This window comes from Megalopta genalis, chromosome 3, assembly GCF_051020955.1.
Source record: "Megalopta genalis isolate 19385.01 chromosome 3, iyMegGena1_principal, whole genome shotgun sequence".
In the NCBI taxonomy this organism is placed as follows: domain Eukaryota; kingdom Metazoa; phylum Arthropoda; class Insecta; order Hymenoptera; family Halictidae; genus Megalopta; species Megalopta genalis.
Genome location: NC_135015.1, coordinates 3,198,772 through 3,215,575, shown reverse-complemented (window position 1 = coordinate 3,215,575; position 16,804 = coordinate 3,198,772). Strand labels below are relative to the sequence as shown.

The following is a 16,804-nucleotide window of genomic DNA, read 5'->3' as shown; positions in this document are numbered from 1 at the left end:
TTAAACTGAAACAGAGATGTCTCATGTCATTATTAAGTGAGACGCGATCGTGAAAACATGGCTACCGATGATAATGCCAGACCACATGCTGCTTTGGCGACTCGTCAGAAAATCGCACGGCTAGGCTGGGAAATTCTGTCACATCCACCATCTCTTTGCAAAACTTTTTACAGGAAAAAAAATTCAAAACTGAAGCTGATGTCAACTAAGCACTGGTTGAGTTCTTCGCCTCTAAAAATAAATCATTCTTTAAAAATGGCATTTACAAGTTGCCATCACGCTGGCAAGAAGTCATAAGTAACGATGGAAAGTATTATTTTATTAAATGTATGAAAATTGTGTTATATTTCAATTCAAAAACCGGCAGAACTTTCCGGTAGACCTAATATAAGTTAGCCTACACGGCTAGTAAGGCAGCAAATGCTTTTCTTTTTGAGATAACAAAGTGGTTCGACCACTTTGAAATAGATCTTTAAAATAGATCAAGCTGTCGAGACCTAAACCTTCTCGGGATCTAAAAATGAGACCTGGATTGTCGCCTATTCGATGTCTTAGACTAGGGTACAGACGATAGCAATGCAAAGTACCTCGTCCAAGAAAAATACAAAAATACGAAACAAACCTGGTATTCCTTCTTGGTCTTTGGAGTCTTCTGCTCCTTGTCTTTCTTATCCTTCTTCTTGTTCTTCTCTTTTGGTTCTTTGATAGGTTTCGGCGGTCTCGGTGGCGGAGGTGGGGTGTCGCTACCCCTAGCACACCAAGCGCTCTCTTGCAGCAGGAAGCAGAACACGTAGAGCAGGAACAGGATGCTAACTCCGTATAGGTACGTGAAGAATCCTTCGTAGTAGTAGAGAGGCAGCTTGTGAGTGACCACCTCGCTGATCACGTAAGCGATGCACACCACTACCAGCAGCTTCGCATAGATGAAGCTCATGATAATGAACAGCGACGTCCTGGAAGCGGTAAAAGAACGGTAACTCGCGCGTGAACCTCGACCTCGGTTCAACGGGTCACGCACCGCCGTAATATCCTCCTTCAAGCCATCTTTGTTTTATCACTTTAAATTTTTATACTATCTATATTCACTGCGAGCTTGCAGCACGCGACAGTAGGGAGAAACAAACTATTCTTTTGAAGTTCTCTTTCTGTATTTTCTTTAGCATCTAACGACACTTTTCAACTTCTGTTTCTGTATTTTCTTTACCATCTATCTATACTTTCGAACTTTTGTTCCCGTGTTTTCTTTTGGCACGTAACTATTCCTTTGAACTCCCGTTTGTGTATTTTCCTTTTAACCCTTGTACGATCTCTCTTGATTATTTCTGATTAGTATGAGTTTTATTTTTGACGCGCAAAATTGCGTAAGCGAAGTGAGAAACGTCAAGAAAACTTACGAGTATTGGTATGTTACAATTTAGTGAAATTATTGAAAGAAAAAAATGCATTTTTACTTCTCTATCCTACAATTGATGATCAAATCGCAAGGCACGCGCTTGTGTTTCATTCGGTAAAGTAATTTTCATAGCTTGTTCATTGTTAGATTATGGATTTCGTGCATTCATAAAAAGAGAAACTTCTATGTCGCTAATGTTTCTTGTATTTGATACAGCCGATTTTTATTTTTCATAAAGATCCACAGTCTATTAACCACTATATCCGTGATCAGATTATTCGTCCACTTTCTGGTTTCTTCTTCCTTACACAACTGCACCGTGTCTATCCGCCGCACTATCCCACGTCTATATTCCACATTTTGGTCTCAGTATTTCAAAAACGTCATACTCAATCTTTGACAAACAACTGAAGCTGCTGTTTAATAATTTCGATCGGTACAACTGACACAACAAAAGCATCGAGAAAAAATACCTCGAAACAATTCGTATTAAAAAAATCGAAGGAACAATAATTCTTCCTAATATTTAGTCACAATATTCCATAGCATCGAACAGCTCCGCAAACTAGAACTATCGTTATCAGGATCATCGGACTCCTCACCGTGACTTCCGCACGATTTGCACCCTGCTCCCGTGCCTCATCACGTTCCCACCCCCGTTCGCGTTGTTCTCCATGAACGGCACGATCTCCACCTCCATGATCCAGCCAAATCGGATTCTCACTGACCACAGAAACAGGTTCCTATTGCATCGCGTGACACCAAAACTGTCACGGCAGTTTCTATCGCGCCGGTTTGAATGGTTCGTTCAACTTGCCGGCTAGAGGAGACCGCGCTTCGATTATTCACGAGCGTCGACTGGCGACTGTCGCGGCGCAGCGCCGGATCGCGCGCTATTTTCACTCCCGTTGTTCGAGACGCACTCCTTGATTTTCCGAAGCCCTCGATCAAGCTGGATCGCGGGTCGCAATCGCGCGGACGTATCCTCGCGCGCGACGCCGCGCGAGGATCGTTAACGCTCCGGTGTCTCGGATGGCACCGACGCTTGGCGCCGCGTCGGTTTCCTCGTTAAAGGTTAGGTCGCGAAATCGATAATCCCCGACGTAGGGGAACGCGTCGCGACGCGCCTAGCCACACCGGCAATTAATCGCGCGCGCGCCAAGTCGATCCGATACGCGTTCTCCGTTTCGCGAACAAACGAAAGCCGAGCGAAAAATCTGTTTTCCCGTCCGGAAATCGACTCGGCGGCGTCGCGACGCCTGCCGGGGGAAAGGGCGACGCACGCACGGCGCATCTTCGTCAAGAAGGGCTTAACCATCCTTTGTCACGCTGCTGGCATTTCAGGGGCTGGCGCGCAGACTTCATTGTGTTCCGCACGAGCCGGTACACTCTTGTCGGGCAGTTTTTTCCCCGAGTGCTACCTTCTGCCCTTCGATTATCGCGATCATGATCGTGTGCAGCGGCTCGCTGAAATCAATTTTACAATATTTAGCTGCCAGTCACCGCTGGCATTTCGACTTCCTGCTTTGCATGCGTCCTTTCCAGCAATTTCGCGGTCACTGTGTCGGTCGACTCGATCGGCCATTGTTTACAGACGAGCTGCGCGACTTTGCGCGATTTTGTTCTTTTTACGTCGTTCGTGGAGGACGTGGGCAGGGACTGTGTTATTATTGTTCATTCACTGGATCATGTATTTTTGCTGTGCGTTCTTATAAATATCCTTTGCATCGCAGTTCACGAGACTGGCGGGAAATTGTGAATGAGGATGGAGTGCGATTGTTGTTGCTGTGTTGCCTGTTCATTTTACCGGGCGAAACTATGTATATGGGTACTTCTTTTGTTTACTCGCGATTAATGCGGGCGTTAGACATGCGCGAGTTTGAACAGGAAGCAATTATTCGGAACAATGTGATCTTTAACACGTTCCGTGCCGAGCTTTTTTTACTCGAATCTTCACACTTTGATATTTTACCAAAACTTGATGTATTACGTGCAATTATTAATTCTCGTACACATAACAACATAACAAAAACTTATCAACGCCCATTCTTGCGGTGGAAATTGATTCTTCGGTTCTAAATTTCTTGTAAACAATTTGTTCAGTTCACTAAGTAAACATGCAAGCGTGTACCATGGATGGTACACGTGGCACGGAACGTGTTAACCTACTAGTTTTACGTTTTAGTTAAAGTTAATATCAACATGTGCATGCACTAGAACGTGTTCTTGAAAGTATTCTTTACTTTACCTGTTACCCTTCATTCAATATGAAAATTCGTTGTACATGTTACAACTAAAATGCAACTGTCAGTGCAATTATTATCGATTCATTACAGAGAACGAACCCATGAAAAACATACGGTGTAAAAGCATCACATGAACGTATAATATGTTTGTATTTCCTTTTGGGTTCCTTAGATACATTTCTATTATACGTCTCAGCCAGTTTGATCTTTTACATTGAATAATAGAAATATACAAAATAGAAGCATCACGATCAATACAAAAATAAATCGATACTAAATTCGTCTTTTCTCTAGTGTATATTTACTATTCTTCTATTACATGTCTCTAAAGAATGTACATTTCAAAACGATACAGCAACAGCACTAAATCCAGATTTTGCCCAGTTTTACATATTTGTTGACCATGTTTTCTTTTGTTTGTTTTAGCTTTAAGAAGCAGATGAATGGAAAAATAGGTGATGCGGCGCGTTTCTTGTTCTTTCGTTGTTTCGTTTTATGTTATATGTAAATAGTATATAATTTGATTTTTGGCAAATTCGACGCAGCTAAATAAACCTCGATGAAAAAACTGACGGATACACATTTTTTGCTTAGTACAAAAGACTAAGAACTTCTGATTAATCGTTCGAATTCCGATTCACCCCTCGTCTTTATCGCTTATCCATCCAGCAGCAGGCTAACAGCCAGATCCGCAGTTATCTGCTTTTACTAGTTTCGTCTGTCCAGGGCGATTTTCCAGGATTAACGGGAAAAGTTCGAGACTTCTTTCGCCGGAGTGGAATTTCCTACGGAGACACCGGGCGAAACGACGTTAAGGAACGCCAAACGAAATTCCGCGGGGTCTGGGATCGTGGGTGGGGAAAAAGAGGTTTCGGGGATGTTACCACGGCGACGATACGAAGAGAAAAAAGGTGCAGCAGCCAGCGAGAGAGCCGATATGGCCTTTTTTTCCTGCACTTCTGGAGAAGTAAAGCGGCGAGAAGTGGAAACACACCGGGCCGGGTGATGGCACAGACTCCGAGGCAGAAACCTCTCTCCGGCTCTGCCGGTCGATATTTTTGAAGTACCTACTTTCCGTCGCTGGTCTTTCGCTCTGTACCTGGCCCTCTCGACTCACCCTCGCCTCATCCGTGTGTTCTCTCGTCGAATTTCACCCCTGCCCGTCCAATCACCGCGCATTCTTCCCCTCCGGCGGTTTTAACCGCGATGCGACACGCGATTCGCGATCCTGCCGCGCGGAAACTCGTTTTCACGCTTTATTTACTGCTTAGCAGGCTCCCAAATGTCAATAACTCTGCTACAGGAATGTTTGGTAGCTGCATTGTGTGCCTTGGTTTTTATTTTAACGAAGAATTTTTAGTTGTTAGGGTTTTTTGGGGCAAAATTATTCGGTTGTTTCTGTGGTGAAAGACAATTCGGTGAAACTTAACCCTTTGCACTCGAGTGGTGAATCCGACGCACCACTAAAATTGTTACACCACGTTTCAAGATAAGTTTTACATGATCAAAGTTTAGATATAAAAAATTGTTAAAAGTCTAACTGTTGTATGAGTCACAAGACTCAATTTCATATGCATAAAATGGACTTTGTCGTATAAAATGGAAATACTATAAGTCAGAAAAGTTAATTTAGATTTACAGTTAAAATGGCTTCGAGCGCGAAGGGTCAAGAACCGTAAGTTTGTAATTTTCTTATCTTTGTTTAGAGTCACTAGAAATGGGTCATTATGTAATATACAGGTGAAATAGTCCAAGCAATTTTACTGTCTTTATAATAAGACACTAGAGACACTTTAGGTGACAAGTGGAATACTCCGAGTGAGTTTATTATCTTTGGAACAAGATATAAATGGATATATTCTTGCAATTTCATCGTACTTGCATTCGGGTAAGAAAGATTGTTTCCTTAAGCAAGAAGAGGTAGAATTCAAACAATTTTACTACCTGTGTAATTAGACACTAAAACTGAATCACTCTAAGCAGTAATGAAACAATACCACCCTCGTATCTAGACACTAAAAATATATCACTTTAGGTATCATACATGCGTCCCTGTAATTTGATCACCCTTGTGTCAGGCTTCTAATAATGAACCAAGTTAAATGACAAGGGAAATAAATCAATTTGACCATTCTTGTAACGAGGTACTGAAATTTAATCACTTCGGGAAATAAATAAAATAATTCAACTCTTTCTAATGCCCTTATATGAAATCACTTAACTGTTTTTTCTTTTAAAGTTATCATATTCGACTCGTACATGAAGCATTGAACAGAATTTGTCAAAACACCGAACAATTTTCTAATGAGTGAATGGCACGTACCACTTTACAAGCACTGAATCCATTTAGATATTATACCACTTTCATTACAATATTATATTTAAATGAAAAACTTCATTCAATAAATTCTGAAAGAATCTTTATATTTTCATCAATTTTTAAATAAAAACAAATTGACATTTTCGAAAGTATGAATATTTTCTGTCGCCATAACATAAGCGCCGCAATAATTTCACCTAACGGCGAACGCAGAATTCTCCTCCCTTACAACGAGCTCTTATCCATAATCTTTAAATATTCGTCAAAAGATGCGAAGGATCGATAGACTTTCGGTTTGCATATGCGATCATGCGTATTTGCGTCTCCTCGAAGCACGCGTTAATATTTATGCGAAATGTTGTTTCAGTCCGGCGATTTCGGTAGCTGAACGGAGCGTTTCACCGAGCACGTTTTCGCGTTATTTTCGGCGCGAACGTGGTTCGCGCGGGTTCGCGGATTGTTTTCGCAGGAGCTTGTGTTCGCGAATATGCGGCGAGGTATGTGCGGCCAGGCTCGCGAGGCCCGCGATACTGTCTTGTCCCGCTTCGCTTTCAGCCCGTGTTAATGCAATTGCGACTGCGACTGTGTAATTCGAGAAGGTATCGCTCGGCCGTCCGCATACACCAGGCGTGTACAACTGTAATGTCTCGCGCACTCGGTCGATATTAATAATTTACAAATCCCCGGGAAAACTGGTTCGCGCCATTATCCCGCGTTCGATCTTCTCGCGTCCGTAACGAGGTCTATTTCTCCTCGCCCTACCGAGAGATCGATCCGCAGGAAAATTAGAACCGCGTCGAGATCGTTTCACTTCAGTCGGTTCTATTTATTGTTTCGGTCTATAGTTCTCTGTTGTCAGGACTAAATGGCCAGAGAAAATAGAAAATTGCTTTTTCTGATGAATCTACCCTAGGTGCTTGGATCTATTTAAATCCTCATCTGTCAATATCTCTTATTCAAGTCAATATTTCTTTATTTCTTTCTATGGCACATAGCAAGAAAAAAATGTTATGTAAACATAGGTCATATAGAGCTTTACTGAGAAGTTATAACAACAGTCCTATTCAGAATAGGATTAATAATGCGTTCAATGAAATAAAAGAGAATAGAAACAAAATTCGCACGGTCATAAATTCGATCTTCGATCGATGTCAATCATGTATTGTCAACAACGGTAGACATTTCGAAATGTAGTAATAAACACAGCTTGCATAAACACACGGCATGTGCTGATCTATTCAAGCCAATGCTCGCAGTAACAGCAAGTTGATTACTATACCTATTCTGAATTTTTGTTATAACTTCTTAATAAAGCTCTATATAACCACTTTGTGCCATAGAATACACTGATAAAGTTTGAACATTAAAACCTGGGACATCCTGTATAATGTCCATCTCCATGTAGTTACGGTGAGCTTCTAAAATGTCTATAAATCTGATTTTAATTCTTATTACAATAAAGAATTTGTGAATCTGTACTTAAACTAGAAGAGAGCAAAAACAAACTCATTCGAATACAAGACGCATCTGGAAGATCATACGGTCGATGGAACGTTGAAAAATAGCTGGTTTAAAACTGTAGATGTTCGCAAAATTTCATCGCAAAGCTTCGTTCTCGAGAACGACCGCACTTGTAAATTAAAGTAGAAACGGTAATTAATGAACAGCCGCGTCAACCGAGTTAAATGACACGACTTCTCGACACACATTCAAATTGGGTTATCCGGAAAACCGGGCCTCTACGAAAAACACATTTCTATCAACGTTTTCAATAGATTTCTGCCAGAATCGTCCGCGGCTTTCACTCGCACCGTGATCAATGGGACACCCTGTATACACGGTCATTCAACAGTTTCATATCTTTAACTCGCCAAATAAAGAAGCCCCTTAACTTGTTAACTGGGGAAGACGGGATCACTCGGCTTCTTTGCTCCATTATATCTCTGTATAATTTTTTATTTATTTTATTTCGCTTGCAGATTCTCCCACGCAATTATGAAAATATTTTGTTTCAGGGATTTCGCAATTATTTACGAAAGTAAAATTCTCTGTCGACGAAAATGTTGTCCTACGAAATAACGGAAAATGAGCAGAACATTGGTTACACAAAATTAACACACTTTTGCTTTAAAGGAAACTGTTCCTATGTGTTTTGTATGTAACCGAAATCTTAGCTTAACCCTTAAATGCATATTGTTGCCAATTGTCTACAGTCCAGTTCCACTGAATTTTATTCAAAAACCTGAGTACGCGCGTTTACGAACACACGTTGATAACAATAGACAATAGACCATGTGTGAAATAAAAGACTTGACATTACTTTTGGCGAGTAAGTTATATGTTTTTTGACATTTGAATGTGGTGGGTGATAACTTCCAGGTTGCAAAGGATTTTCACGGACCGAGTGCATCGAATGCAAGGTTGCTTTGTGTCGCAACAAAAATCGCAATTGCTTTGCTGCATTTCATTTATAAATAATGTGAAAATTCCTATTCTAATAGATAATATAAATACATGACCGTTTGTTTACGTCTACAATAATTTTAGTAATAAACGCATATCGTTGCCAAAAGTCTACGTACAACTTTTTCTCAAAATAAATACTCAATATTATTGCCTAGATTTTTTTATTTATTTTTTACGTAACCTATGACTACATTCCTATAAAAAACGATCTTTTAAAATTCAAAACAAAAAATCATGCATTTAAGGGTTAAAACGTATCTTATCTGACTGCTACCATCCAAACGAAATTGGGTAAATTTGAGGTTAAAAGAAATATGAATGAGGTAATGATCTCGCAAGAAAATATACGTAAATAACACGATTTCATTTTTCAAAGAAATCAAAATTTATACCATATTTAAAATTAGAAAACATTATGCGTATTGATTGCATGTAACACGATATAGAATCTTTTAAAGAATGTAAATATAAATGTATCAAGTCGCTCACATGACCATACAAATTAACGAGACTATAAAACGTAAATAAGAAAAAAATAAAACATGTTTTAATCAAAATATATAATATATATAAATATTAAACATAACGAAATATATAACAAAATATCCTAAAAATATTTTGGTGTAGAACTTTCTGTGTACTCTCTGTACGAAAAGACTGTCGTCGTTTTTGCAAGATAATTCGCAAAAATCAGAGCAAGAGGAAAATTGTTTCCATAAATCAAAACATTGTTTGTGCTAAACATTATTTTTCGTGTGCTTCGTTTAGTGTATTTTGCTGAATGTACACACTCCTAGAGTATACAATCTTTAATATAGGCTGGAACTATTATTATACTATGTCACCAATGATGTAGTATATTACAAGTCATTCCGCTAAAATCTGAACAAAAGAAAAGTTACTTTAATCAGTTTACATATTACCCATAATGAAGATAATTTCAACAATGCATGCTCTCTTTTGTATTTCACAAAATATGTTTGTTAAATTACAATCTTATTGTAGACTGCACTTTAAAAAAAAGGTACTTCAAAAAAATCAGACACGAGGAAAATTTCTCTAATTGTCTAAAACATCGTCTACCGTAATAATAACTTACGCGCTCTTTGTTTCACGCGCGCAACGAATGCACAAAGGCCGACACCGAAGAGCGATACCGAACGAAGTAACTCGCGAGCGAACGGATATTCTAAACGCCATATCTCAGCGGTATAGTTTTAAATCCAGTTTCTCGAGAAGGCCTCGATGAAATTTCTCGAAAAAAAGTTGCGGCCGTAAGCCAAGACGAGGGAGCCGAATGACAAGAGATCGGTAGACGGTGTGCCCCCCGCCGCGTTTCACGCTCGGCTCGGCACGGCTCGGCTCAGCTCAGCTCGCTTGTTCATCAGCCCCCCCGTGGAAAAAGGTGGTGTGTCGCCAGGGTTAATGCTCGGTGCGGCCGCTCGATATATCGAAGATAGACCTGTGTCCCTTCTCGACACGAAACAACGCGTTCGCGCTCCATTTCCTCGACTCTTTCTCGGGAACGAGTCCCATAGGTTCGTGGCCGCAACCTCGGTCGGTTAGTTATTCCTTTCAGCTCTCTCGGCTCCGGGGTTGCCGGCAGTGCTGGTTACGGTTACGGTTACGGCTGCTGGTGGTGGTGGGTGATGCGTACGTGCGCGAGTGCATAAACTCGGGGCTGCGTATAATGCACACTAGACGCAAGACGCTTCACAGCCACCGCGACAGCTAACGAAGTGCGTCGCGAATAGAAACGCAGACGAAACCATCCCCCTCGGCGTGCCATCCCCGCGCACCACCCTTACGCCGCCCCTCCGCAACGGACATAAAAGCCCGCCGAGTGGAAAGGGCCGTCTAGCGAAGACGATATATTCTATGGATGGCCCGTCGGATAGAGATTTTACGAGAAAAGAGCCACCCTCCAGCCCCGTTTCTATTATTTTTTTTTATCCACGGTGCTACGCCCGCGCACACCCTGCGGGGACGCTTATTGCGAGCTATGGTGGTTCTCTAGGAAGTCGGGAGCCTCACGCGGAAATTCTATGTTTGCTGTAGAGCCTGGTTTTATGGGATTGTACGGGCTGGTTTATGTGGATTGTTGTTTGTTTGGGTGAGTGGATTCTTTAGGGGTTTGTCTGATGGGGTGTGAATGGCGAATTTTCTCGGAAGTGTAGTTGCAAAAGAAGAATTGATACAGTGAGGGTACATGTTACGTTGTTTGTGCTGTTGCACAAACACGGACTTGCTTGCAACGGACTTGTATTTCTAAGAACACTTTTAGGCAACAGAAAAAATCAGGAATCATTCAATCATTCAATCATTCCATGCGTTCGTCCATTCGTTCGCCGCATAAACTACTATGTAGAGACACTCGGTCTGTAAAAACGATTTTTTATAGTTGTTGTAGAAGTTTTGTATTGTTTAGGGATCGGGATGAGAAAACAATTTCCGTGTAAATTAAAGTGTAAAGTAAAAGTGATATTACATATATTGTAATATTCAATAGTAAAAAAGGATTGACTGAATTCGATTTTGTAAATAACCCTTAGCAGAATAATAAAAGTTCTCGTTGATTTCAACTGTAACGAATTTATTCTTAAAAATCGATACTCGACTTTCCATCTTAAAACGTTCATACATCTAACAATCTGTATACGTTTAAACAAACATTGATTTTAAAAACATCTCCTGAAACCTGTGTATATCCAAGAAACCACGTACATTTTATTCTACCGTTGCAAGAAAGAATCTTGATTTTAGCATCAACTCGCAACGCTCTTCAAAGCAGCGTTGCCCGTCATCATAACCCCGTCCGAGAATTTTATAGTTGCAAGGAAGAAAGCCGCATGTCACATGTTTTCACTGTTGAGATATTGTCGCTTAAAGTTCTGATCACTGATGCTTGGTATTAGCAGTGCTTCAAATAGCATAATTTTTGTGAGCTTATCGAATCTCTTTTCGTGATTTCATTCTGATAAATACGTAAATCTATTTCATATCCTATATGTAACAGTTCAGTTAATGCATAACCGGATCTTTTTGAAATTGAGACTTGCGGCGTTTTTCCTTCTAGCCTTATTGCAAATCGTTCTCCTCTCCTTTTACGTCCTAAGATAATGACACGCATCCATTCCGTTCCCCGAGACGTTTATTTCATCCCGTCAATGCTGAGACAATAGCTTCAGACTCGCACAAAACGTTCGCGGCGACCGACAGAGTCGATTTTGTGGGTAGAGTGAGTTCGAATCGTGCTGTGGACTGAAAATCATTAAACCGTCCGGCGATTCGGGGATCGGGTGGATGCGTCGGACGCTAGCATCCGGCTGGCTTTTCCGCCGCAAGAGACGTCGGGACGCCGCGCGACGCTCGGCCCAGTATTCGCCGCGGCGCTATCGGAATTCCGGAATCGATATCCGTTCCCGTCGCCGTTCCGCGGAACAACTGGATACTTTTGGAACGGTTCTCCCAGCGATGCAACGTAGCAGCTAGTAGAGAGGGCTAGAGGTGGGGAATCGGTTCATTCGACGGCCTAATTACCCCGCGACATCGCGGCAATCCGCGTTAATTACAGGCGAAATGAGCCGCGTGCGCGCGCGCGCCCGCGCGATTGTGCTTCAGCGTAGACAAAAGGCGAAAAGTCCGACGCTACGCTTGCTTTAATACTAGCCGCCGTTCGTTAGCGCGCGCATTACGTAGCAGTAGCTGCCGGTCAAGTGGGTTCTTGACCTACTCCGGTTCAGGCTCCGGTATAATTGCCGCGAGGAAAGCGTAACGTTTGCCTAATAGCGTGTCGGAGTGTCGCGAGTGGCCTCGAGGACGCCTGACGAGAGCAAACGAAAATCGGCGAACTAAATCAGTTAGCTTTCAGCTGCTTGCTTAGCATTTGGTTACCCCAACTTCGGCTAAGATGCTGACAGAATTCCGATGTGGGATCAAGAGGATGATGGGGGTCCTGGTGCGGGATCGACTACTACGGCCGGGATCTTACTTTTTCGCTGGGGTGGACCGCACGTTCTTCAGCTCCATCTCTTTGTTCGCGGCGTTGTTCTTCTCGGCGTTGTCCTGCGCGTTCGGTGACGAGCTCTGCGGATTCAGCGGCCTGGTCACCGGGAGCGTTGCCGTGTTGTCCGCCGCGGCCGCCTCGACCTCCACGGTGGCGACTTTACAATCACCGCCACCCACCATCGTTGGATCCATAGCCGCTTACGACCGGCCCTGGCCCCGAGATAGAATCGGCGAACGTCACCCGGAGTCCGCTTCGATACGAAGGAGAGTCCTCCCGAGATGGACACGACAACTGCGAACGCACGACGACCGAGCTTCGATTACGCCATCGCCGCCATTTTGGCGAACGCCTAGAGCGGACCCAGACGATCCCACGTAAACTACCCAGCGAACCCGAGCTCGATCCTCCCTCCCTGCTGCTACACCCGTTACACTGCTACACTGTTACCCGCTACTTGCCGATACCGAGATTATCAGAGGTAAGAGGATAGTCGATGGAAGAGCGACGCGCGGATGATCTTGCTCGGCCAGCGGACTCCGAGACACCATTTCCGAAAAGGAGGGCAGGAGGCGCGAGTCAAAACTCTCTCCCGAATTGTTGCTCTCTGTTTATTCGATTCCGCGGATCACGCCTGCGCGAAAGTCCCCTCGGATTTTTCCCACGGAGAGGAGTACGCGCCGAGCGCAACTCCTTCTGCGCGACGACGCTTTCACGATGTCGAAGATTATTGGGATGGTAATGGGACTTGCTCGGTGAGTCCCTAGATAGAAAGATTTCTACGATCTTAGACTCTTCCGACTGTACGAGATACCTTCCAATAGGGATATGTCGCAGCTAAAAATGTGAACTATCATCCACAGGGATAACCTGATAGGGTACGAACTGTAAGAATCCGTATCTAATTCAGAACGGAGGACTTTTAGCAGACCACCTCCACGATATACACCAGAAAGAGGCTGACGTTCAATGACAAAGATTGTTGAACTATTCTGATCGAATGTTTAGAACCATCTCTGTGCAAACTTAGCTAAATATATCGGGATGCTAAAGTATCATAAAACCACAGTAGTTCACGGAACTGGACCATTAAATGAAAGTCGCAGTTTAGGGACAAAGACCATCGAACTGGCTCAATTGAATATTTATGCTCCACGAAGCTTTATCTAGAACGGGACTGTGAAGTAGCATGGAGCCACTTTGACTTCGGGAACTGGACCAGAAGATGGAGGCTGCGGTGACAAAGATCACCAGGCTATCTCAATGGAATATTCATGAGCATCTGCGAATCTTTAGAACGGGACAGTAAACTAGCATCGAGCCACCATGGCTTGCAGAACTGGATCAAAAGATGGAGGCTGCAGTTTAGCGACAAGGACCGTTGAGCTACTTGAACTGAATTTTTGCGACAATCTGCGCATCGTTACCTAGCACGAGAACAGGAAAGTAGCATCGCGCCACTGGTTTATCGAACTGGGCTGGAAAGGGGGAGGTGAAATCTAACTCGTGAGGATCATTGAACTATTTCGGACGGGAATGCCTTTGAACAGAGTCGCGCACTAGGCAATAACATCCAGCATTTCACTATATACAGCGAGAGAGAGAGAGAGAGAGAGAGAGAGAGAGAAATTCCGGCGCGAGACAGGAGTGATTCAATGAGCAGGATCAGAGGAGGGAGGCTGCAATTCGATCTTACTACTCCGATCACGAACGTCTCCCGCGGGAGTGATACGACTGACGATTATTTACACACGATACCTGCCACGAGACGGAAAGTACCTGATGAATCATTGACTCATTGAGCTGAAGCAGAAGAGGGAAGATTCAGCGTTGAACATCGCGGGAGTCGAGCGTCGGGCCCGCTATCGCGGCAAGACGAAGGGCTGGCATGTCGTCGAGCAGGGAGCAAGAGAAGACCAAGAGAAGAGCGAGCGCAAGAGCAAGAGCAAGAGCAAGAGAAGAGAGCCGCGATCAGGAAAGAAGGACGGGAGGACCGAGGCCGGGCCAGCCCCAAAGCTCCTCTCTCTCTGTGATCCCGCGCACTTGGTCGAGCGAGCAAATGGAAAATCCCGTGCACACGACCGAACCTGAGCCCTGGGAGGATCGAGAGCACTCTCGCTCCGTTGACCGACGTCGCGGTCGACGTCGGTGACGGCGGCGGCGGCGGCGGCGGCGGCGGTGGCGACTGCCACGATCACTAACGGAGTGCGATGCACAGCCCGACGACCGTCGAGGCGACGACCGAACCGACCGACTGAACGATAGAGCCACAGACCGGTGCACGACCAAGGAAGCTCACCTGCTGGAGAGGTGGTTGGCTGAAGGTTCTCGCGGTGACTGCACCCAGGGTTCGGCGGAAAAGGGTGTGAAGCGTAGAGACGGAGAAGGGATAGAGGATGGAAGGTCGGCGAGAGAGAGCAATAGGAGCCTGACAGGGAAGGGGAACGGGGGGCAGACGGAACGGTAGAACCACCGTTGGGGACAGAGAAAGAAGAGAGAGAGGGAGAAAGGACACCGAAAGGGTGTCTACCTTATGGAGGCCGTAGGCGCACAGGCGACTAGGGTTAATCCGCGAGGAACCTGAACACGAGCCGACCGACGGATATACCGACAGCAGCCGAGCGAGATGGACTATGTTATCGGAGCACGGTGAAATGGGGGTAGAATCACGATCGCCGCCCCCAGCATCCCGGAGACTGAGGCTGGCCGGGAGGTCTCTTCCCGGGCAGCGGCAGCTTCTTGCACAAGCGCACTACGGCCGCACGGGGCTTTCACTCTATATCGTCTCATCGTCGTGCTCTCTCCGACCGTCCTTTTCCCACTTCCGGCCCCCTTTCTCTCTCTCTCTCTCTCTCTCTCTCTCCCACTCTCTTTCTGGCTGTCTTGCCTCTCTCCTCTGAATCCTTCTCCCGGCGTCGCGCGTCGTTGCCTGTCTTTTTCACCCCTTTCGCGCGCGGTCCTTCTTCCACCCTCTTCCTAGCCCCCTCTCTCTTTTCCTCTTTCTCCCTCCGCCTCTTTCTCGCTCTCCCGCGACCCCTCTTCAGCATCCACCGGCTGTGGTCTCTAGCACAACGTCGAGGTCCAACGAGAATCCTCCACTATGATTCCTCTCCGCTGGTCTACCTCGACCGGGACCCCCTTTGTCCTATCGGAATCTCTCTCGCGTCGCGTCATGAATTTTTTCTAGTCGTACCCTACGTGTCCCCGTTTCCCTACCTTTTAATTTCCGTCGTAACCGCGGGGAGGCTCGACAACCCTCCGATGTCCCCGCCTCACCTCTTGTCGCACCCCGCGCTCCCGATTGTCGTTCGACGGTCTCACGATCTACGAGAGGACTCGATTTAATCCGAGTCTTGACTCTACAACGTCTTCCGCTGATTTCAGGAGATGGATCTGCGGCTACCGAGTTTTCACGCTTCCGAACCCGCGAATCTTCTTCGATGCGCGTTCTCGATTCTTAGGTGGTTTCGACTCGCAAGTTTAGCTGCGTGAGCTGGCTGTAGTTGTTGATCTTCAGCATGCTGGAAGGCATTGATCGTATAGCATCTAATTGGGTGGACATCAATTAATTCTCACAGGTTGAGTCGTTCGATAATGCTTTTAGAGAAAACAATGTTCTTTATTCACTGTAGTCTGCGGATTTTATGTATCGATGAAGAAATTTTGTAGATCGAAAGGAAGTCAGTTAACAAGTTTAAAGAATTAGAAAAATTCTATCGTATTAGTATCAACGCACTAAAATTACGTATTAAGAAAATAGTAAATAAAGGTTTATTATAATGGTTCAATTGTGTCGACTATCAAAACACGTATGTTCAAAAGACAATTTGAATTTATGCCGAAAAATTAAGAATCTCCGATGAGTATCTCAGACAAAAAGTGTTACGTTCTGAGATGTTGCTTCAATTGAATTGTTAAATGTGTTCTTGAGGGAACTTTTAAAATTTCGAGGGCTAAAATTTCGAAGCTGGATAAATCGTACTTTATGATAATGTTAATTTCGATTGAAAAAAGTTGCAATTCATATCGAAAAATGAAGAAATTCCGATCGATAACTTCGTCAAAAATGATTGCAAATTGCGGAGTTATTTCAGACGAATTATGAAATGTGTTCCCGCGAGAATTTCTGAATTTCCGAGGTCTCGAATTAAAGCTGCAAAACTACGCTTCATAAAAGGTTCAACTTCGTTTAGAAAGAGAAAAAACGAATTCATGTCGAAAAATCGAGGAATAATTCCAACGAAAACCATTAGATTTTGAAGGGTCACTTCAAATTAATTTCAAAATGTGTTACATAGGAATTTCGTAAATTTTTGAGGGCTCGAACTGAAGATGAAAGATCGTACTCTACATATAATAGATCAGATCTCATC

At 44.0% G+C, this 16,804-nt stretch overlaps 1 protein-coding gene across 8 annotated transcripts in view; it reads right to left on the bottom strand.

Moving 5' to 3' along the window:
• The window catches only part of OtopLa (proton channel otopetrin-like a), an 85,391-nt gene that overhangs the window by 11,819 nt on the left and 56,768 nt on the right, over positions 1 to 16,804 (bottom strand). For 6 of the 8 annotated variants that reach the window (XM_076519561.1, XM_076519559.1, XM_076519560.1 and 3 more), the window contains exon 4: positions 623 to 953. In XM_076519561.1, the coding sequence (XP_076375676.1) occupies positions 623 to 953 (331 nt within the window). Of the gene's footprint in view, positions 1 to 622; positions 954 to 1,995; positions 2,433 to 12,416; positions 12,726 to 14,730; positions 15,146 to 16,804 lie in introns of those variants that run through there. The other 2 variants (XM_076519562.1, XM_076519563.1) reach the window with 2 other exon arrangements.